The 24692-nt window shown below is 37.4% G+C and overlaps 1 protein-coding gene across 1 annotated transcript in view; it reads right to left on the bottom strand.

Moving 5' to 3' along the window:
- Window positions 1-24692, bottom strand: part of LOC136867464 (gamma-tubulin complex component 2) — a 165707-nt gene that overhangs the window by 79751 nt on the left and 61264 nt on the right. Inside the window, exons 6-9 of the mRNA XM_067144671.2 lie at window positions 12006-12289; window positions 11580-11756; window positions 4782-4956; window positions 722-872 (exon numbers count right to left, since the gene is read on the bottom strand). Coding sequence (XP_067000772.2) covers window positions 722-872; window positions 4782-4956; window positions 11580-11756; window positions 12006-12289 — 787 coding nt within the window. The remainder of the gene's footprint in view (window positions 1-721; window positions 873-4781; window positions 4957-11579; window positions 11757-12005; window positions 12290-24692) is intronic.

Here is a 24692-nt window from a genome sequence, read left to right as displayed (position 1 = left end):
CATTTTTAGATTTAGAAAAGCCTTATGATAGTGTACCCAGAGCGAAGGTATGGAACACGGAGAGCTTGGAAAACAAATGATAGAATATGTACAAGCTATGAACCAAAATTGTTGCAGCTGTGTCCAGACATGTGCGGAGAATAGTGGTTTCAGAATGAAATTACAAGTCTCAGAACTTATTATAATAAACATTTCTTATAATATTGGCCGCTGAAAAAGAGAATTTTGGTTCTTGAAACATGTTGAGTGTATTGAAATTGTAATAAATTTCATATTAGTGTTGACAAGGAGGACATTCATATTTAATTGACCTTTTAATGTGATATAACTAATAATCAGTTATGAAAATATGTTTAAAGTATGAATTATTTATTGATACTTTAAATTTCATATTAAAAAACTGATTTAACACAGGAATTGGTATTTAAAGAATAAGAATATAATCCTTTTATTTTATGCAACTTTGAGGCTTGAAGCTTTAAATGGCCTGCCAGGATGTAAATGCCCTTCGCGCCAGACACAGATTAAAGTAAAGTAGTTAGTGACCAAATTTCCAACATTGAGGGTCAGAAAATGTGTAGTGTCTTAATCTCCTTTCTTACTTTACATTATGTATAAGAAGTTTCATAGTGATCAGAAAAGTGACATAAGCACAATGTGTACAGACCATTCTACAATATGAAAAAAAAATTTTTTTAATGTATTATAAAAGTCTGCTTACCGTAATCTGCCCATGAGATCATTTTCATCCATGAGTAATTCCAACAAAGTCTTACTAGCAAACCGGTATGCCTCTTCGATAGTTTCGGCATACTGACGGTCATGGAGCGTATACATTAATGATTCAGCCTGAGGTGCCTTCACAATCTTACCTGAAATAACAGATCATCATTATCATTTGCTGATTTTTACAGGCCATTAAGACCTATAGTAGAAGACAGAGAAACAAAAAGGTCACAAACATATTGATATCTAGTGCAGATATTGGCCCATCGCTGCCTGTCTCTCGCATCTTCTTCTGTGACCGTCAGCCCCACCTGATTAAAGGCTGCTTTTCGCCGTGTCTTTGGGCGACCTATTGGCAGTTTCCTATCTGGATCAGTGTGAAGTACCCAATATGAGAGGATATGGATCTGTCTCATTAAAGGAAAAAAGAAATAATACAAAACAAGAGAAAAATGTGGAGAAGGAAAGAAAAGAAAATCACAAACATGTCAGAAAATAATATCAAAAAGTTTTTACAAAATTGTCTAAAACACATTCCACATACAACTAATGTATCTGTAATTTACAAAAGGAAAACATATTTTTTTATCTGTATTAAATTTAGCCTGATTTACACCAAATATTAATATAGTCTAAAGAAGGATGCAACATTTGGTTTAAAAATTGAGCCATTCGTCTCCAAATTATGATTCACTCAGCGTGACTTGATCAGACGTGCAGGCATGATGTGAGAACTGTACCATCAAATAAGCGAGTTTGAAAGAGGGAGCGTCATTGGCATGAGAGAATGTGATGCATGCACATGGGAAATTGCTACTCGTGTGGGACAAAAAGTGTCGGCAGTGCAACGGGTGTGTACAGAATGTTTCACAGAAGGCCGTAGAACACGACGAGATGGTCTGGTCGCATCACCCAGACCACCCCGCCGAGAAGATAGACGCCTCATTCGAATGGCATTGCAGGACAGATCTGCGTCGTCCTCGGCTCTGGCGCAACAGTGGAACAGTGTAACACATTGTACACTATCAGGAGTGACAGCCCGCCGCCGTTTATTATGATTTGGGTTACCGGTGAGTCGTCCACTTCTCCGCCTACCTTTAACTAATGTGCATAAACATGCTAGACTGCAATGGTGTATGGAACGATGTCACTGAGGACAGGAATGGCATCACACAGTGTTTTCAAATGAATCCATCCAGGTTTTGTTTGTTTGAAAATGATGGCCACATTTTGGTTCGCCGCAGACAGGGGGAGAGGCATCACACCAACTGCATTCGCACAAGACATTCAGCGCCAATTCAAGGCGTTATGGTATAGAGCGCTATTGGGAACAACCACAAATCACAGTTGGTGCGTGTCAACGGCACTGTGACAAGTTTGACCTACGTGAATGACATCCTGCGACCCGTAATCATACCCTTTCTGCACGACACCTCAGATGCCATATTTCAGCAGGACAATGCGCAACCAAATTTTGCTGCACGAACACGTGCCTTCTGGTTGTCACAGGATGTCAGACTGTTGCCCTGGCCCGCCTGATCACCGGACTTGTCGCCAATAAAAAATGTGTGGGATATGGTGAAACGACGGGTGCGGTATTATGACCCAATGCCAACCACCAAAGATGAACTGTGGAACCACGTGAATGCAGCATGGATGGCTATACCCCAGGATGCCATTCGCGCCTTATACGCGTCAATGCCATCACACGTGGAACAAGTTATCAGTGCCAATGAATTACTAAGTGCCTACTAGGCAACAGGACACATGCTAAACCTAGGTGACTGAAATGCTAATCATTTCTGCAGAACAAACTAATGAATATGTCCTGTGAATATGAACTTCCTATCCTTCAAGGCATTCTATTTTTTTATGAACATGAGAATTTCCAAGTGCACTATTTTTTTGTTTTCTGGTATGAAACTTGGTTGTTAAACTTAGGAATATCAAAGGAATTATTTGTAGAGGAATTTGTTTGTTATTAATTAACCCTTTCAGCTCGTATGTAGAAAATGTTCTGACACTGTAATTTTCTGTTGTGCTCGTATGTTGGAAATGGTTTGGGCAGACAATCCACAGAATATCCATGGAGCGCTGTGTTTACAGTTGGAAGGTACAAAATGGCATCAAGCAAATCAAGCAGACTGAGTGGTACTGTCTTTGGCATGATCGTGAATGATATGAACTCTAGTGAATTTGACTGTCATCAGAAGAAGAATGGGTAACCCACAAGCCTACCCATGCTGATTTTAGGAGGTTCCCGCATAATTCCACAAGTGAAAAAAAAGAAAAAAACCACACATTCAGCCCTAAGAACAGATACCATTACAACCAAACATTACCACAAAAATAATTACAAGTTGAGGAAGCTATATAAATTTGAGTGTTACAAGTTAAATGCTCATATCATTAACATTTGTATTAATAAATGGCACCATATCATTTTTCCATGCGTTCACTATATATTCTGAAAGTTTCCAACCGTTTCAAAAATGGATACTACAAATTAGTTACAATCACTGTAACCAGTACTTCAGCTGTTACACAAACACAGTTAAAGGGAGGAAAGTAAATCAAATTACAAGGTACCTGAACACTATACACACCGTAATCATGTAATGAACTGTGGCTAAAACAGCAGGGCAACTTGAAGATAACAAACAAGGAACGTGGGATGTAACTGGGAACCTACCAGGGGCATGGATATATCTAGGTTGCAGTTCGGAAAAATTAACAGTGATCTTTGATGTTCAAAATATTATTTACAAAATGGACTTTACAAAATAAATAAATTACGAACAGTTTCAGTCAATACGGAAAATACCGATACACCTTTCGTAAGATACAGATACATGTTCTTAGAGACACATAAGTTATATATTCTTTGACAAGAGCTTCCTACAAGTTCAAAGAGTTAAGCAAGTACATCTCAGTACAAATCAAACTCCACAAATACAATATTGAAGGTAAGGGGAAACACAAAATACTATTACATTTTAGAGTGATATCAAAACTTGCTTTTCACATCTGATCAACAGAGTGGCAATTAGGGCAAACTCCTGTGATACACCAACGAAAATTAAATGGTACTTAAAACCGGACAGAAAGCAACAGCGCTTACCCCAAAGCAGTCCATGCTGGTACCGAGGAGACGTTCACGACGTCAAAAACTTCGGCAGGCTTAGCAAGCCAAGACCAAGACCAAGACAGCACAGAGACTTCTCACGAAATGCTGCCTAGCCCCTTTTAAAGGGAACTCTGGCCTTGAAGTAGCCAATCAGAACACAGGAGCTTGCCCGGATTGACCAATCACAACTCTTTCAGCGGTCGCGATCTTTGAACCATTTTCTCGAATACAAACGATCACAATCCTTCCATTTCCAGAATAGTAAGAACATATTTCTCGAATGCATAACTAACAAAGGCCAACACACCTTGTTCAAAAATTCGTGTCACAAACTTTCTGCACTGTTCGAGTAAATATAGATATGTAATCTACTAGTTACAAATACAATATGTTACAAAAATATTTACACTGTACAGGTTAGGTAGTTACATGGAATACAAATAAAATTTCTATCACAACACACCAGATCATACAGTAAGTACTACTTAAAAAGATTTACAAATAAAATCCACTACAAACACTTTCCACTTCCAATATATTCTACACCTGTGTCAATCACAATGAAATTTGCAACGATTACTACAAATTTATGAACAACAAAGTTTGATTCTAATTAGGTGAAAACCGGTTTATCCGAAGCATTTTGATTTCTAGAAAAGTTCCTTTTGAGAAAAAGCATAATAGCAGTAGGTGAGCCCAGTTAAACGGAACACACACATGAAATTTAAATGTCACCATAGGATCTTTAAAACAGGCAGCACATGCAACAAAACAAAACAAAAAAGGAGAGACAGTGACCCAGAGTTTGGAATGTCTACCAGTACCAAAGTTTCATTTTTGGTCCAAAATCTGAGTAGGGTCACCCCCAATAAAGAGAGAGTTTCCATATCTGAAGATATACAACAAATAGACCATGTATTTAACATACCACACTGCCGAATGACGTTTAAGTACTTCCCAGTCCGCAAGATTACATCAGACATGCCTTCAAGAAATAAAGGAATTCTTTCTCTACGAATCATGTATCTCTTCTCCCAGTAATCTGCAGAATAATCTATAGGCTGCTCTTCATACTGTATAACTTCATTATCTTCCACAAGAAACTGGAACATAAAGTGACAAATATCTGAGAATGTAAGGTATAAGTAGTTCCAAAAGACAGAAATAATGAGATAATTTCTTCAAATAATTTGCTCCCTTGACACTTCCATAATTTGCATTATACTCCTCATTAGATTTTTCTTTACTTAGAGATTGGAGTATCATATATTTACCTGCAATTATGATCTTAAAATACATGACCCAAAGAGGTGTAAAGCAGGACCTTAAAACTGAGTACAATAAACACCCAATTAATTATAAATAAATAAAATATAAAACAGATTAATTAAATTAATTAATTTACTGCCATGAACATTAATTCTTTCTGTTCTAGAACTAGGCTTTCTGAATACTGACTTATTAACAAAGGCGACTTTTATGGTTGCAATAAACCCCGCACCAAGTGGAAATAGAGTACTGACTACCGAGTGTACAATTTGAAGCACTGTATCGATACATTCAACTGTCCGAGTGAATCTAATTGCAACAACGGCAAGCTACGGCACACAATTTAGCTGACTCGCAGCAGATAGTGCTGAGTGGTGAACTCACGGATCAGTGAGACACAACACACATTGGACATTCACAGAGAGCAGAACTTCAGCTGTGAACAAGACATATAGGGCCATGGCTCACTGAAAGAATCATACGACAAGAACTCTCAGCTCATTTGAAAATAATACCCACTTGCATTCACTGTCCTCTTCTCACACGGAGGTTTAAAATAATACTGTAATTGGATTTATTTGCAGTGTTAAAAAGGTATTCAAAATAATTCCAAATTAGGTAGTAAGTAGATAGGCTATTAGGCTATTCTACCGTATTTACTCGTGTATTAGACCCCTATATTTCCCCACTTTTACAACCAAGGGGGATCCAGTATGCGATAAACTCAAATAATGTGCAGTGAACACATGACTTCTAGGCTATAAAGAGTTGGAAGGCAATGTTTCTAAATGTAAAGAAGACAAATGGTGAACATGACTTTTAGGCCTACATATAAAGTAAATATAGTCAGTTTTATTTACTCATATCACATCATACATTCAATCTCATTAATTAATTAATTATGCATTCTTGAAGAATACTTCCAAAAATGGAAGCTGAAGCCAAACCAAACAAAAAAATTATACAGTGAAATGTTTCCACTTATGCAATAAACGAGCTAATCGTGAACTAGAAGTGAAACTGGGTAAGAATCGTTTGACCCACACCAATGAATCAAACTATCTGGTGATCACATTAGATAGAGCCCTCTCCTTTAAGAAACACCTGAAGAAAACGGGTGAAAAAATTTAGTCTAGAAACAACATACTTCAGAAACTGTGTGGCACTACATCGGGTTCTTCAGCCGACACTTGACGCACCAATGCTCTCAGTTTGGTCTACTCAACAGCTGAATACTCTTCTCCAGTGTGGCTCAATAGCAGCTATACCAAACTCATTGATGCCCAATGGAATCAGGCAATGAGACTTGTATCTGGCACAGTAAATTCACCACCTACATTCTGGTTACCAACACTGAGTCACATTCCACCAGCGGAACTCAAACGCAAACACGCCTTGCTCCAAGAGTATAAGAAGATAAATGCAAACCTCTTGCAAACCTGGAAGGAAGAATTGGTGAAAAACATTCCATGTCGGCTGCAAGTGATCACAAGCACCACAACACCACCCAGTGGCTTTCACCTACCCAGGAAAATTTGGTCAACGCTAAACAGGATAAGAACAAACCATGGCAGATGTGCAGATCTTCTCTACAAGTGGGGCCAGAATGCAGTTGCGGTGCTCCCAGGCAGACTATACGGCAAATAGTGAATGACTGCCCGACACATTCCTATATCAAGAAGTAAGTATAAATAACCACCTAATCGATACTTTATTAATGCCTCAGGCAAAATTGAATAAAATTAAAACTTACAGGACATGTTTCGACCACTTAGTGGTCCTCTTCAGCTGTATAAATAAAGAACTGAAAAGAAAAACATTGACAATAAGCACAAATAAAAGTTCTTTGGAGACTCCTTTGATAGAAATGGTGGTCGTCAGAATAGGTCATCTTGCCTTTCGTTCTTGTTTGGAAAAGATGTTTATTCTGCGCTGTCTAGAGGGTCTGTCTTTGAGCGCGACCTGGTGAAGTAACGATGTGATACAGTTTGACAGTTCATGGAAAGCTCTGGAGAGAAGGGAAGTAGAGTTTCATCGTCATCTAAAATAACATGTGAGGGAGGAGGGAGATTGGGCTGTGCTTCTGCGATGTCGTGTTTGATTATATCTCTTGTTCGTCTAGTCTGTTTCATGTCTACCCATTCTAAGTATTTGCTAATATTCTCATATAAGATGTTTTTATGCTCGTTGTTTTCGTTGAGATTCTCTTCACCGTTTTCCAATTTATCAAGAACGATGTGGATGTTTTCCAGGTTGTTCATAAGATTACCTTTATTAATCATACAGATAATTTGAAGGTCCTGTTTTATATTGGTGAATTTGTGGTTGGACTCTTTCTCTGCCATGGGATCCCATATGAAAGAGTCCAACCACAAATTCACCAATATAAAACAGGACCTTCAAATTATCTGTATGATTAATAAAGGTAATCTTATGAACAACCTGGAAAACATTCACATCGTTCTTGATAAATTGGAAAACGGTGAAGAGAATCTCAACGAAAACAACGAGCATAAAAACATCTTATATGAGAATATTAGCAAATACTTAGAATGGGTAGACATGAAACAGACTAGACGAACAAGAGATATAATCAAACATGACATCGCAGAAGCACAGCCCAATCTCCCTCCTCCCTCACATGTTATTTTAGATGACGATGAAACTCTACTTCCCTTCTCTCCAGAGCTTTCCATGAACTGTCAAACTGTATCACATCGTTACTTCACCAGGTCGCGCTCAAAGACAGACCCTCTAGACAGCGCAGAATAAACATCTTTTCCAAACAAGAACGAAAGGCAAGATGACCTATTCTGACGACCTCCATTTTTATCAAAGGAGTCTCCAAAGAACTTTTATTTGTGCTTATTGTCAATGTTTTTCTTTTCAGTTCTTTATTTATACAGCTGAAGAGGACCACTAAGTGGTCGAAACATGTCCTGTAAGTTTTAATTTTATTCAATTTTGCCTGAGGCATTAATAAAGTATCGATTAGGTGGTTATTTATACTTACTTCTTGATTAAACATCGATACGGTCATGAAATGGACAACTTGTAATACATTCCTATATGGCAACTTCAGTGACTTTGTGGAAGCAGGTCCAGCCGTAATAGACTTTATTAACAACTTGGAAGTCAAACTGTAATGATGCAAATACGTAATTTATTTTTTGACTAACGTTGATATGTACAGCCAAATGCTAAATAATAAATAAATAATAATTCCCCTGATGAGGTTGACGTCTGGAAGATTGCTACGAAGATTCGTCTCATTTCATACTCGACCCCATATTATGCATTGTTGATACAAAATAACTTATTGGCCAGTCATTTGTCTCTGTCAGTTAAGCAGTAGGCCTACCTCACAGTAAACATGAGTAAACCTGATCACTGCTTTCATTTGAATTATCGGCTTGTGCCGCAAACTTCCTTGCTACCGGCGTGTCGTCATTCCAAGTGACTTCATCTTCACTGCCATCTCGTCAGCCATGCTCTGCGATCAAGGTTCAGTCTTTTTGAACCTTTTAAAAATAGTTTTGTTCCCGACTATAGAGTCCAAACAGTGAGAATCTATTCCCAAATGGTTTCTGGAGATGGTCTCTGATATTCCCAGATGGTGTATGTGTAGCAGAAGCCACTCCTTCCTAATGAAGCCATGCCAAACCACCAGCTGATAACTAGTGTATGTTAAGAGTTGTACTTCCGAATATAATACATAGAGAATAGAAGCATTCTTTTGATAACTGCGGCTGCTGAAAGCCAGGCCCTTATTTTTCATTATATGATATGCTTGTTCTCTACATTTATCACATCAGGATTTACCTAAACAGCTGTAAATGAGATAAGAGAGACCACATTGTTAAAAGTATGCTATCGCCCCGATAGTGCCAAAATTTCCACGGCTGAAAGAATAAAAATAAATAATAGGAAAGTTTGCCACATTTACGGATATCTACAGGTGTGGCGGTAATGCTTTTTATTATCATAATGTTTAATTTTGTACGTTTGCTGTCTCCATTTTTTTTATTAATGCATACCCTAGCATGTTTTGTTCGGTACCTCTGAAAATCATTAAAAGTGACATAAAATCGATATTATTTTTAATATTATTAATTTTATTATTATTATTTGTTAGGAACGTTGGCAAGTAAAACAATCGTTATGACTGGATAGTTTTTATCACGTTTTAAACTTCTCTCCAAAAAATACCTATATTGGCCCGAGTTACAGGATATCAATTTTAGCCCATTTTTAGCCCATAATTTTCACATTTCTTCCTATTTCCTTTTTTGAACAGTGGTAGCCTACAATGCTTCCTTGTTGCCAATCTACAGGTATCCTTTCATCCTTCCATATGGCATTGAGGGCTCTGTATAGCCACTGTAGTCCAATGCTTCCTGCTGCCTTTACCATATCAGCATTGAATTAGTCTTTTCCACTTGCTTTACCTTTGGTCATTGCTTTCACTGCCCTTTCAAGTTTCAACCATGTTATCGGGTTCTCTTCTTTTTCTCTATTATTTCCATTTTCTTATCTCCTCCTTTCTCCGAGCAGTCATCCTCATTTTAAAGTTTATTAAAATACTTTGCCATCACCTTCTGAAGACCCTTTTCGTCATGTACTATGGAGCCATCTTCCCTCTCTAATGCCTTGATTTTTTCTTGATTTATATTTTTTGATTTTATTACTCTGTATAATAGTTTCTGATTTCCTTGACTATCTTGCTCAATTTTGTTGGTAAACTCTCCCCAACATTTCTCCTTTTCTTCCTTGATACTCCTCTTTACTTGTAGTTTCAATCTTTTGTATTCCACATGTAACCTTTCTATCTTATTCTCATTCCTCTGATACAGTTTTTGCTTTTCCTTATCCATTTCTTTCCTCACCTTGTTCTTTCTTTTATTTATTTTTATTTTGTCTGTCCACCACCGTGTCTCCTTTCCCTTAAACTTTGCTTTCGATTTCCCGCACACTTCAATGGCTGCTTCCACAAATGTCTGTCTTAAATTGTCCCACTCTTCTTCTCCACTTCGTATTTCCGTGTTAGGCAACTTCATTTTTATACAATCTTCAAATGCAATTCTTTTATCCTTCTCCTCCAGTTCCCAAATCCTGATCTTTGGTTTCTTCTTCAGTACAATTTTAGAGATTTTTACTTGTTTTAATTCCACAATCAATAATCTATGATCACCTTCTATACTTTCACTGGGAATTATCTTCATATCCATGATGTATCTTCCCTATTCTCAGTCTGTTGTTATTAACTATTCCTCTTCATAAACATGTGTTCTTTATTATTAGGTTATTTCTGATATAAAAGTCCAACAGTTTCTCTCCATCTTCATTTCTATCGATATACCCATGTGGGCCCAGAACATTCTGATATCCCATTCTATCAGTTCCCACATGAGAATTCATATCTCCCATTATCATGATCCCATCTCCAACAATATGTGTTTCCAGTTCATTGAGGAACTCTTATTTTTCTTCCACGCTACATCCTGTCTGTGGAGCATACCCCTGTATTATCTTCAGTAGTTCCTTGTTTACATGTATGTGCATTATTATAATTCTTTCATTTACCTACTCACCTTCAGCTATTGGTTCAACATTCTGATTCACTACAAATCCCACTCAATTTCTTTTCTCTTTACTGTTACCCATCCAGTACAAGGTGTACTCCTTCTTAGTTTCTTCATCCCTTTCCATTTTACTTCACTTAATCCCAGGATGTCGAGTTTTCGTCTCTCCATTAGGTCAAGCAATTCATTTTCCTTCCCATTCATTGTTAAAATATTTATTGTTCCAAATCGGGTTTTGTTTTCTGATCTTACACTTGCACGAACATCAGCATTACCATCATACTGTGCAACTGTAGTCAGAGACTTGTCAATTCCATTTTCATTTTTAAACTGCCATCCGAGGCTTGTATTGTAGTTGAAAGCAAGTACAAATTTACTCGTCTGCTGACCTGCTAAGCCTAACGCATCAGAGGATTTCCTTTCAGGGTTTACTCCCTTAGCCCTTGAAGATCCCTCTTCTCCACAAGGCAGTGGTTTCCTCTTCTAATTTTCCCCAGGGAGGATGGGTTGCCTCATGCACCATCTTCGCCATTCCGAAGGTCTCCTTCTCTGCCTAAGAACCCTGGGCATGGGTTCCATATTATACCCCGTGAGACTGGGTCCCTGCCTGAACTTAGCTCTCCTTCACACCAGCCCACCGATGTGGAGGATACCCACCCCGCAATGTGGATGCGCCAGACAATAATTACTCCCCACTATAACCCCTAAATACCCTCATAATCATATGAAGAGATCAGAAACCTTTATTTACCTCAATGTTATTACCCCAATGAAGATCTTTTCTAATATTAACACCTAGGTACTTACAGGACGAAGAAAGTAACTTTCCATATTTCAGGGGCAGTTTAAATAAACAGCACTTCAAAATTTCCTACCTCATGAAATGGGTCGCAGATGACACCTTTATAAATCCACTGCTCCAAAATTTCCATGTATGGAGTACAGGCCATCTGCATTAGATATAGACACACTTCCTGGCTTTTTGCATTTCCACCATAGCTGATGGTCATCTCATGCAATAAGCTCAAAACCTTGCCTCCCACAGCATCAGACTGTAAAGTAAGAAAAGAATTGATTTTCAGGAACAAACTATAGCTTGTCTCACAGGATTATTTTCCAAACAGTTGTAGATCTACCATCAACACTGTTAATAAGATTGCTTTAATATTTTATAATGATTATAATTTGTATATAGGAAGATGAGTAGGAAGTCTATTTCAGGATGCAATGTATTATTTAAAATATAATTATAATATCCATTGTATTACCTACAATTCCTACATATTCTAACAGCAACATACCTTGCATACTGCTGTAGCAATATGGGCCAAAATCTCACTGGTATCCATGATGGGCCTGATATAAAAGTTGAGTGATTGGAGACTGAAATTGTTTCTGTAGCTCAAATTTTCAAGCTGTGAAACAAACACCATATACTCCTTGATGAGTGCAGCCATTGCAGCAGACAAAGCATGATTCACCTGCCCATACTTAAACTGTTGTCTTTCCTCTATGAAGCGAACCACAATTGAAAAATGACGTGCCAAGGGTAGAATTTCTTTTACAGCTTCTTTCAGAGAAGGGTCTGTAAAATAAAAATCTATTTTAGTACATTGATGCTAACTACGAAGGCGGATGATATATAAACAGGAATTTGAATGCACCGTTGCTGTCAGTAATAATTCTGAGGCAGAGCTTTCCCAGGATATTGGTGGGGGTGTCTAGAGAAGGGGCTTGCACGCGCAAACGATGGTGGAGAGCTGGGCAGCTTCATTACACCATGAGTGAGCAAGAGGTGAACATGTCTGCTGCGCAACGCATCATCAAATTTCTCGCAAAAGAGGGCACCAAACCTTTGGAAATTTTGAGACTGCTCCAAGACAGTTTGAGGAAGAAACACTTTCGCAGACTCGAGTGTATGAGTGAGCTAAAAAATGTGTGGCAGGAAGAGAAGCTGTGGAAACTGAACCTCGTGAAAGGAGTCCATGAACAAGCATCTCTGAAGACAGCACTGCTGCCATTCGTGACATTATTGGTGAAGATTGGCGAATAAAAATTTCGCAAATTGCTTTAGCCATAGGAATAAGTTACTGAAGTGCTCAAACCATCATCCACCTCCTCAACCAGGACCAAAAAACTTTATGCCAGGAAGTTTGTCAGAGACTCCTAAAGAAGAAGTAAGTATAAATAACCACCCAATCGATACTTTATTAATGCCTCAGGCAAAATTGAATAAAATTAAAACTTACAGGACATGTTTCGACCACTTAGTGGTCCTCTTCAGCTGTATAAATAAAGAACTGAAAAGAAAAACATTGACAATAAGCACAAATAAAAGTTCTTTGGAGACTCCTTCGATAAAAATGGAGGTCGTCAGAATAGGTCATCTTGCCTTTCGTTCTTGTTTGGAAAAGATGTTTATTCTGCGCTGTCTAGAGGGTCTGTCTTTGAGCGCGACCTGGTGAAGTAACGATGTGATACAGTTTGACAGTTTTCATGGAAAGCTCTGGAGAGAAGGGAAGTAGAGTTTCATCGTCATCTAAAATAACATGTGAGGGAGGAGGGAGATTGGGCTGTGCTTCTGCGATGTCGTGTTTGATTATGTTCCAAAAAGTCGAGGTAAATGTTAGCTAAAATTCCAGAAGCCGGCGCTCCCATTGGAAGTCCATCTTGCTGATATATTTTATTATCAAAAGAGAAGAAATTGTGGTTCAAAACGAATTCCAAGATAGTAATGAAGTTTTCTATTTCAGGTATACTGATACGTTTGTGAAATAATAAATTCGTCTTTATAATCTCAATGGTGTTCTTAATAGGAATGTTCGTGTACATGTCCTTGATGTCGAAGGAACTTGTTACATGAGATGAAGTTAACTTGAAATCTTTAATAGCAATGCAGAACTCTTTGGAGTTTTTTATCGAAGATTTGGTATAAAATACGTAGTTATGAGTTAAGAACCTATGAATAAATTTGGATATTTTGTATGTGGGGCTTCTCCGAAAATTAATTATAGGTCTCATAGGTGCATCCTTTTTATGTAATTTAGGCATAGCTCTTGCTTTAGGAAGTCCTGGATTCATATTAATGAGTTTTGAATATCTTGGTCGTTAAAAAGGAAGGAGCTTTGCTTCAGTATCCCTTTCAAATTCTTTTGAATTTTTAGGGTGGGGTCTTTCTCAATTACCTTAAATTTGTTGTTAGTGAAACAAGTTTCTGTTTTATTGATGTATTCGGTTTCATTTAATATTACTACTGTTCCACCTTTATCAGCTTTCGTTATCACTACATCACTTTGTCTAATTTTACGCTGAAGATCCTTCTCGATTTTAGTGTTTGTGGAATTGGTTAGTAACCCTCTAATTATGGAGGGAATTTTTTTCTTTGCTTCGTACCGTACGTCATTCTGAATGTCGACTGGAAGGGTTTGTATGGCTGTCTCTGTTTCTGCTAAAGTTTGTATTAATACTTGTCTGTTATTGAAACTATGCCAATTGTGATTAGGCCCTTTGCTTAATAATTGTAATTCTTGTTCTGTAAACGTCGTGTTCGACAAGTTTATGACGGGGGGTGGGAATTCTTCACAATTAAAAGAAGATTTAGGTTGATGCTTATTTAGATTTGTTGGGGGATTGTTTTTTAGGTTTTCTAACTTCTTATTCAAAGTTGTACGTTTCTTGTTTATTAGAATTTCAACTTTATCTCTGCCGTATTTTTGTACAGAATCCCATTCTAGCGGAACTAAGTTACTAGAAGCAGAAAGGTGCGCTAGGTAAAGCTCCCGGTTGAGGAAGGATTTCTTCCTATACATAAATTTAATTTCTCGTTTAAGCCATATGCGGTTAACTGTTCTTTGTGTGGAAATTTGGAAAACTGAGCGTATGTTGTTTCTTTGTGCCCCTTTTAAGAATTTAGGAATTAGATTATTGTTTAGACATTCTTTAAGGAAATATATATCTGTGCTTACTTTTGCAAGTTTCATCTTCAGATTAAGATAGATGTTCGTAATGTTTCCTGCTTGGTTAGCATTCGTATTTCAAGTTGTCCATTTCATGACCGTATCGATGTTTAATCAAGAAGTAAGTATAAATAACCACCTAATCGATACTTTATTAATGCCTCAGGCAAAATTGAAACTTGCAAAAGTAAGCACAGATATATATTTCCTTAAAGAATGTCTAAACAATAATCTAATTCCTAAATTCTTAAAAGGGGCACAAAGAAACAACATACGCTCAGTTTTCCAAATTTCCACACAAAGAACAGTTAACCGCATATGGCTTAAACGAGAAATTAAATTTATGTATAGGAAGAAATCCTTCCTCAACCGGGAGCTTTACCTAGCGCACCTTTCTGCTTCTAGTAACTTAGTTCCGCTAGAATGGGATTCTGTACAAAAATACGGCAGAGATAAAGTTGAAATTCTAATAAATAAGAAACGTACAACTTTGAATAAGAAGTTAGAAAACCTAAAAAACAATCCCCCAACAAATCTAAATAAGCATCAACCTAAATCTTCTTTTAATTGTGAAGAATTCCCACCCCCCGTCATAAACTTGTCGAACACGACGTTTACAGAACAAGAATTACAATTATTAAGCAAAGGGCCTAATCACAATTGGCATAGTTTCAATAACAGACAAGTATTAATACAAACTTTAGCAGAAACAGAGACAGCCATACAAACCCTTCCAGTCGACATTCAGAATGACGTACGGTACGAAGCAAAGAAAAAAATTCCCTCCATAATTAGAGGGTTACTAACCAATTCCACAAACACTAAAATCGAGAAGGATCTTCAGCGTAAAATTAGACAAAGTGATGTAGTGATAACGAAAGCTGATAAAGGTGGAACAGTAGTAATATTAAATGAAACCGAATACATCAATAAAACAGAAACTTTTTTCACTAACAACAAATTTAAGGTAATTGAGAAAGACCCCACCCTAAAAATTCAAAAGAATTTGAAAGGGATACTGAAGCAAAGCTCCTTCCTTTTTAACGACCAAGATATTCAAAAACTCATTAATATGAATCCAGGACTTCCTAAAGCATGAGCTATGCCTAAATTACATAAAAAGGATGCACCTATGAGACCTATAATTAATTTTCGGAGAAGCCCCACATACAAAATATCCAAATTTATTCATAGGTTCTTAACTCATAACTACGTATTTTATACCAAATCTTCGATAAAAAACTCCAAAGAGTTCTGCATTGCTATTAAAGATTTCAAGTTAACTTCATCTCATGTAACAAGTTCCTTCGACATCAAGGACATGTACACGAACATTCCTATTAAGAACACCATTGAGATTATAAAGACGAATTTATTATTTCACAAACGTATCAGTATACCTGAAATAGAAAACTTCATTACTATCTTGGAATTCGTTTTGAACCACAATTTCTTCTCTTTTAATAATAAAATATATCAGCAAGATGGACTTCCAATGGGAGCGCCGGCTTCTGGAATTTTAGCTAACATTTACCTCGACTTTTTGGAACATAATCAAACACGACATCGCAGAAGCACAGCCCAATCTCCCTCCTCCCTCACATGTTATTTTAGATGACGATGAAACTCTACTTCCCTTCTCTCCAGAGCTTTCCATGAACTGTCAAACTGTATCACATCGTTACTTCACCAGGTCGCGCTCAAAGACAGACCCTCTAGACAGCGCAGAATAAACATCTTTTCCAAACAAGAACGAAAGGCAAGATGACCTATTCTGACGACCTCCATTTTTATCGAAGGAGTCTCCAAAGAACTTTTATTTGTGCTTATTGTCAATGTTTTTCTTTTCAGTTCTTTATTTATACAGCTGAAGAGGACCACTAAGTGGTCGAAACATGTCCTGTAAGTTTTAATTTTATTCAATTTTGCCTGAGGCATTAATAAAGTATCGATTAGGTGGTTATTTATACTTACTTCTTGATTAAACATCGATACGGTCATGAAATGGACAACTTGTAATAGAGACTCCTAAGTCGCTACAAGGAGGAAGGAGAGGATTTCTTGCATCGTATTATGTCTTGTGATGAAACTTGAGTGCATCATTACATTCCAGAGTCAAAGTAAGCAAGCATGGAAACCAGCGAAGAGATGAAGTAGGCCCAGTCAAGACCAAAACATGCCCATCTGTTGTAAGAGTGCTTGCAACCGTTTCCTGGGACTCTGTGGGTGTTTTGCTGGTGGATTTGTTTCATGAACAAAGGACAATTAATGCAATCTATTACTGTCGCCTTTTGGATGAAGCAAAAGCTGCGTATCACAACAAGCGACGCCGGCAACCGATCTGAAAAGTCATTCTTCTCCACGACAATGCAAGGCCGCATACTGCTGCTTTAACGCGGGAAAAACTGGAGAAAATTCACTGGACTCCTCTGAAACACCCTCCGTACAGTTCAGATTTATCACCCTGTGACTATCATTTGTTTGGACCACTCAAACAAGACCTAGGTGGATAGCAGTTTGATGATGAAGCAAGTGTAGAAGAGTTTGTGCGCAACTGGCTTCGCAAACGTCTCTTCTTTCTATCAGGACAGCATCAAAAACTAATCAATCAGATGGAGAAAATGTGTATCGTAGGCAGGACACTATATAGTAAAGTGATCTCTATATGTGTATTTTTTTTGTTAATGCAATAAATTTTTAAAAATTTATTCCCATTTATATTTGATCCACCCTCGTACAGTGGAATTTAAGCATTTTTTCCATAACACATACATGATTCAAATTAAGTATTTAGGGTTATCATGTACCATTAGGTGTTTTATACTACCTAAAAATGCCTTACAACATGGTCTACATTTAAGTTCTTTTTTAAAGTTTTAGCTTTATATTTCTGCATCTGTCTCCTATTTTTCTTAATACCCATTCTGCTTACACTTCTCGATGGATAACAGCCCCTTCCTTTTCCCGCCATTAGGAAGTCCAGTAATGAGCAACCTAACAGGGAAATACCTGAAGCCCATCCATTCTCATTCATCCTAAAATTCCAGCTTTCACCAAAAGTCCTTCAACTTGCAAGTATTGAGAATCAATTGTGTGCATAACTTGAACTGCAAAATAAAATCATCAAATATCTTCATTAATTCATCAGTGGCTTAGTGAGATTCCAAGCTTGCAAGGAGGTATACTCCGCACTGCTTTACTTCTAAATTGACGTTTGGCTAATTTTGGCTCTGTCTGGTGGTTACGCTCTTCAACATATAACTAATCCTAACCTGCCATTCATATCAAATTGTATCAGTAGAGTGCAATCTCGAAACCTAGTTGTCAACTCTAATATTTACATTCACCACATGGTTAACCTATCTCGCTCAGCATGTATGGTATTTGGTACAGTTCGTGATCTTTTGCATTGTTCTTCAGTAATTTATGTTTTTCATATTAGTCTTTATCTCTCTAGTATAGTACAGTATAGCATAGTTTACAGTTTAGCACAGCATAAGTTAGTAAAATACAGGTTTAGTAGTTCAGTGTATACAAATAGCTGTCCTTTTATTTACGTCCTACTAGTTAGTGTACTTAGTTTGTGGGTGTTTAGAATGTCTCAGTGTAGTTCAGAAAAGACAAGTGGCAAGAAAGAGACTCGGATATCAGTGGAGTGTTCCTTTTGCAAGCCATAACCCCCTTACTGTGAAAGCCATTAGCGATGAGTGATGTATTATTTCCTCATTCTCTTTTATTCTTAATAATGTGTCCTCTTTTTTACTGTTGGATGTTGTTAGTATGTGTAATTTTTTAATTTGTTTCCAATCTCGATTCTTTAGCTTTTCTGAGTACGGTATTACATTTCACGAGGGCTGTTTACGCAGTTGTATTGCATCAGTTGTTCTCACAGCGGTAGCGCGCTGGCAACAGAGGTAAGGCGATGCTCATTTGTTTTGTGAAACATCAATTTAGCAGTAAAGCCATGCGGAGTATAAGTACATGTTCTTTCACAAATTTGGTATGTTACAATGTGTTCAGTTTCTTGCAAATGAACAAATTTCATGTAAAAATTTCTAAAACAATAACATTTCACAAATACGGTACCATTATTTAAAACATGCCATTTTCTTTTCAGGTGTCAAGTCTGTAGCATAACGGTTAGTGTTATTAGCTGCCGTTTTCAGAGGCCCGGGTTCAATTCCTAGTACTGCCAGAAATTTAAGAATGGCAGGAGGGTTTACTTAAGTGAAAAGCCACCTCACACAACATCCACATGGTGCTGTTCATAAAGCAAATGTAGATCAGAAACGTACACTGAAGCAAGGGCTTCATCTATTATAAGTGAGTTTAAAGCTAATTTCTGTAGTTCCATTTTAGCAGCAAACATTCCACGCAAAACTCTGCAGAACATCCATTTCAGAAATTATCTGCTAAAGTACTGCCACCAACCCCAATACCATAGCAGTCATCACTTCATAAGACTTACTGTAAAATCTCGAATACCACCTGCCACCGAATAAGACCCGCACCCTAAATTTGAGACGGCAAAATACGGGAAAAACTAAAAAATCAAATAACTTACTTAACTATTTAATTTTCTTCAAATATACCACAAATATAAATTCAAACAGCTTACAATTAATAAGATCATCACAAAAATCATCAATGAAATTGGTCCAATACTCAGATCATTCACAATTCACCATCGTCATCTGAAGTTTCACCATAGGAACTTTCGTTGCTGGCATCTTTTCACAAAGTCGTCCTCACTAACCGCCCACTGAATTTGAAATTCCACATTTCTTAAAGCTTTTGGACACTAGATCGTTGGGAATGCGCGCCCATGCAGTCTTCATCCAGCTGCATATTAGTCCCACTTCAGGTCTCTTCACTAGTCCAGTTGGTGTTAACGCGTGATGACCATCAGACAACCATTCGGTGTACAACTGTTTTACTGCAGTTTTGAAAGGCCGTATCATGCACACATCCAACGGCTGTAGAATAGAAGCGAGTCCTCCTGGAATTATCGCAAGATCAATTTTTCCTTTCCTCATCATCTTTTTTTTTGCTTTACGTCGCACCGACACAGATAGGTCTTATGGCGACGATGGGACAGGAAAGGCCTAGGAATAGGAAGGAAGCGGCCATGGCCTTAAGGTACAGCCCAGCATTTGCCTGGTGTGAAAATGGGAAACCATGGTAAACCATCTTCAGGGCTGCCGACAGTGCGGTTCGAACCCACTATCTCCCGGATGCGAGCTCACAGCTGCGCACTCCTAACTGCACGGCCAACTCGCCCGGTATCATATATTTTACGGCATCAGTTGTATGTCCTCGGTAACTGTCCAAGACAAGCATGTTTCGTTTTTGTAACGAAGCTCCCGGGTGACGTTGCTAAACACACTTCACCTAGTTCTCAACTAACACACTGTCCATCCAGCCAGACTCATCTGTTCTAACAATAACACCGGAAGGAAAGTTTCTCAGAAGTGTTTTCCTTTTCAGAACCACATATGGAGGGAATTTGGTTCCATCCACTAATACGCACAACATTACCGTGCAATGTTGCTTTTCGTTACCACCTGTTCTGATGGTTATACTTTCAGAACCCTTCGTATCCACTGTATTTTCCAACGGCATTTCAAAATAGACAGGTGTCTGGTCAGCATTCCCAATTTGCGACAGCAAATAAGAATTTTGCTTCATCAAATGAATAATGTGATGTTGAAAGGCAATTAATTTTTCTTCATACGCCCCAGGGAGATGTTGTAAAATAGACGTCTCTGAATGCACAATCCCTTTCTCCGTAGAAGTTTCGGATCCATCCGCGGCTTGCAGTAAAACCCTGTGTTTTGAGTTCTTTTGAGATCTCTAGTGCTTTCAATTGACACATTTCACTAGAAACACCATATCCTAACTCACGTTTTTCTATCACAAATTTGTGGAGTCGTTCTTCAATTTCCGGAAACACTGCACTCCGCCCGTGAAAAGCTCTGCAATCGCCATTACTTTTTAGAAATTTTTCCTTCTTCTTCCACCAATCACGAATACACGATTCATCAATATTGTACTTTCCGCCAACGTCACAATTTCCGTATATTTCAGCTTCGCTTACAACTTTAAGTTTCTCATGCACAATAAATGACCGCAGACGCCATTTTGAATCCATCGCTTACTATCGAGACAGCACTTTCGCAGGACAGAAACGGAACTTGAATGTGGGCGAGGTAGACTTCCGTAACCAATAATCTCGGCTCTCACGAAGTACAATATCCCACGAGATCAGCTATTCGTGCACCCAGCATGCCAGCAACACTTGTGAAACAAATGATTCTCTAACTCTTCACTTGTTAACTTGGTGCTCGAGGTCCGTCTTGGTTCAAAATCTTTCTAGATCCACAAAAATCCACCTGAAAATAGCGTAATTTCAAGAAACCTCGCCCATCAATTTACGGCCTCAAGTTTACCACATAATGTTTGATACAATTTTAAATTATAGGACCAATACTAATGACACATTTTTTAGTTAAGCTGATTCTGTGTATCCATACAAGACATGTCATTAAATCTTTTATTCTAATAACGAAAAAATATGAACACTACATACAGTTTATTAATCATATTCTATGAGGAACTGTTTTCTATCAAAATTGGTTACTGAAAATGGTCTTCTACCCATTTATATTGTACAACAGCTCTTAGTTTATTGTTCTAAAGAGTGCCTAAGACAGAAATTTTTTAAAAATGTTTTTATGCCTCTTCAAGGCTTATTGTACATCCTTAACAGCTGAATAAGATATACTTGAAAAGAAATTTTATCTAAAGTTTGGTGTCATAGTAAAATTTTTATAACAGTTACAAACAATTTGACAATGCAAGGAGCTGTATATTCAAAAGATTGCATAAGTTTTATGACTTATCTAAAACCTGGTAATAATTGATTTAGTCTCTGTATTTCAATTACATAAGCTTTAAGGTATACACGCAATTGTAAATAACACAAAACTTAGTTTAGAAGGTCCTATTTATGTACATACAATTAGTATAAGTATTTTAATGTAGCTATCAAAAATGTCCTGTAACATTCTCCCAGACTGATGATGGCAAATTAAGTTGCTGAAACTGGCACCAAAAATGACATTAAATAAAAATGTGATGTTTTAATAATTTCACTATTTTGTAGTATTGAACAGGTGGAAAACCCTACCCTTATCTTTGATTGTAAATTTCGATTCAATACGGACCAAAAATGAAATTCTTGACATTCAAAAACAGATGACGATCAAGCATCCGCAGCAGCGGCTTTCATATTTACCGCATATTTACCCATATTCTTTGATTTACTGTTTTTCATTACCTTACATTTCGCGTTTACATGCCACTGTAACCGTCTTGAGAAAAAATCGATCTTGTTTTCTAGAACGCAACTAAAACACAATAAGACCTGAATGCCCGCTTACATGTGATATATTGAGTACGGTAACAGTATTCAAATCTATTTCAATACTCCATGTAAACATATCAAATATTTACGAGAATGAACGGGTTGAATACGACCTGCACCCAAGATTTAGAACCAATATTTTGGGGAAGAAAGTGCGGGTGGTGTTCGGAATTATACAGTATTTGGAACCTGCCTACAAAGAGGATCTTGGAAATTCTTATTTATGGATCTCTGTTGATGAAACAACAGGCAGTCCAGTCTTTGGTATTATGTAGCCAACTTAACTGCCTTTTTATTTTTTTAATATTTTACAATCTGCTTTACATTGCACCGACACATAGGTCTTATGGCAATGATCGTACAGGAAATGGCTAGGAGTGGGAAGGAAGCGGTCGTGGCCTTAATTAAGGTACAGGTGTGAAAATGGGAAACCACAGGAAACCATCTTCAGGTCTGCTGAGAGTAAGGTTTGAACCCACTATCTCCCAAATTTGATTGTTGGAAAATGTTAATCTGATATGTCTTCAAGAGCTTATCTGATCTACACCAAACAGTTGACTAAAGTTACCCAGGGCACAATCGCTTATTTTATGAATAGTGGTCTAAAGATTATTAACCCTAATGAAGATAAAGTGCTAATAGCCTCGACAGATGCTGGTCGGTGCCATGTTTTATCCTTCTCCTGACCATGTGACCTGTTTGACATATGGACTACAAGTAGCAGAGCAAGTCAGAATGGAATCTCCAAAAGTGAATAAACTTTCCTCTCTTCTGTGAAGGAAGTGTTCATTAAAGCTCCATCAAGAGTGCAGCCTTCTCAACAGATACTTCTGCCAGGATGAGTGGCTCAGACGGTTGAGGAGCTGGCCTTCTGACCCCAAACTGGCAGGTTCGATCCTGGCTCAGTCCGGTGGTATTTGAAGGTGCTCAAATACAACAGTCCCGTGTTGGTAGATTCGCTAGCACATAAAAAACTCCTGCGGGACTAAATTCCTCCGGCACCTCGGCGTCTCCGAAACTCGTAAAAGTAGTTAATGGGACGTAAAACATATAACATTATTATTATTATTATTAATAATAATAAAAAACACTAAGTTGATGGACAGTGGAGATTGTTGCCTAACAACATTGTCTATCGTGAATGTGAATCAATAATATCTACAATGCGTAAAAGAAGAATTTCCTTTTTCTCTCTCACATATCAAGATTACCAGACACCAGGATATTGAAACAACTATTTGATTTTTTTTGAAAAATAAAATCAATAATAATTGGTTCAAAGAAGTTCAGGATGATTTGGAAGAATTGAGTATAACTCGGCAACAAATCAAAGACAGAAAAGAAAAGAGGATTTTGAAGAACAAAAGCATAAGTCTCAAACTAAAAACAGTTGAACGGAAACAATATACTATATCGGACACACAAAGGGCTCCCAGGTCGGAGAGGATGAGAAAGTTCTGGGAGAAGAAATTAACTCAAATGTATTGATTTAAGTGCTCCAATGTGGGCGTAAAATATGTAAAGTAGTAGTAGTAGTAGTAGTAGTAACAGAGACTTAGAGCTGTTATTCCAGAACCTGACCTCACTTGCTGGGGAACATGGCTAGGGTCTGGTCGACTATTATTGTGAACATTTTGAAGAAATGAAAGAAATTGTTGGAACCTTAAAGGTATAATTAATTTTGTGCATCTGAAGCCAAGAAAACTGTAAAACTGTAAATGACGCCACTGAACAGAATGACGTTCACTGCACATTACTGGTCTTGAAAGTTACGAGAAGCCCCTCTGTGAACAATTTCAGCAACTGAACATAGCAAAGCAAAAGTTTTCTAAGGCACCTAGAACTACTGGAAAAAAAAGTGAAAACCAAGTGAGACATGTATTGCAGGAAAATACTGTACTGAAGACATAAATCACTGCCACTAACATTTTAATGGGAAAGAAGAACCAAGGTTGAAGTTCATCTCATTCCAAATTTAGAATACTATCCCATTTCTTCAACTGATGTAGAACCCACATTTTTTGGCTTATAAATTAATTCTGAGTGATAAAATTCTCCATCTTCTCCATGGAAAACCCAGAAAAAGTTGCCATCTACTGTGAGGCAAACTAAGAGAATAGTGATGAATAAAATCCATGTAAAGAAAAGAAAGTAATCAATTCACATTCCATTCATGGACAGACACTTTCAAAGTGTGAAATATGTTTTTGTTTCTTTCTAATATTCATTAAATAAATGGGTACATTGTTATATTAGTGCCATTCTTTAGTAAATTATCAGTGCCATTTTACATTTCATAGAACCTAAATAGAGATATGTAAGAACCTACTTCAGACACCTAAAAATGCTTATTTTTTGGTGCTGAGAGTTCCAATGTTTAATTACAACATACTCTCTAGTACCATTTATTACATCTCCCAGTGTCCTAGCACTTTTAAATCCCATATTGAAAAAAAACCTGAATGAAAGTCCTGCAAAATTTAATCATTCTTTATCTCTTTAAACTTGATTCTTTCAATGTTACCACAGAATTTTTATATTGCTTTGTGGAACATAATTTCTCCTAAATTTAACAGCGGAACAGCCGAACTTCCATCACACCTATA

This window comes from Anabrus simplex, chromosome 3 (genome assembly GCF_040414725.1).
Source record: "Anabrus simplex isolate iqAnaSimp1 chromosome 3, ASM4041472v1, whole genome shotgun sequence".
NCBI lineage: Eukaryota > Metazoa > Arthropoda > Insecta > Orthoptera > Tettigoniidae > Anabrus > Anabrus simplex.
This window is presented reverse-complemented; position numbering and strand designations above follow the sequence as displayed.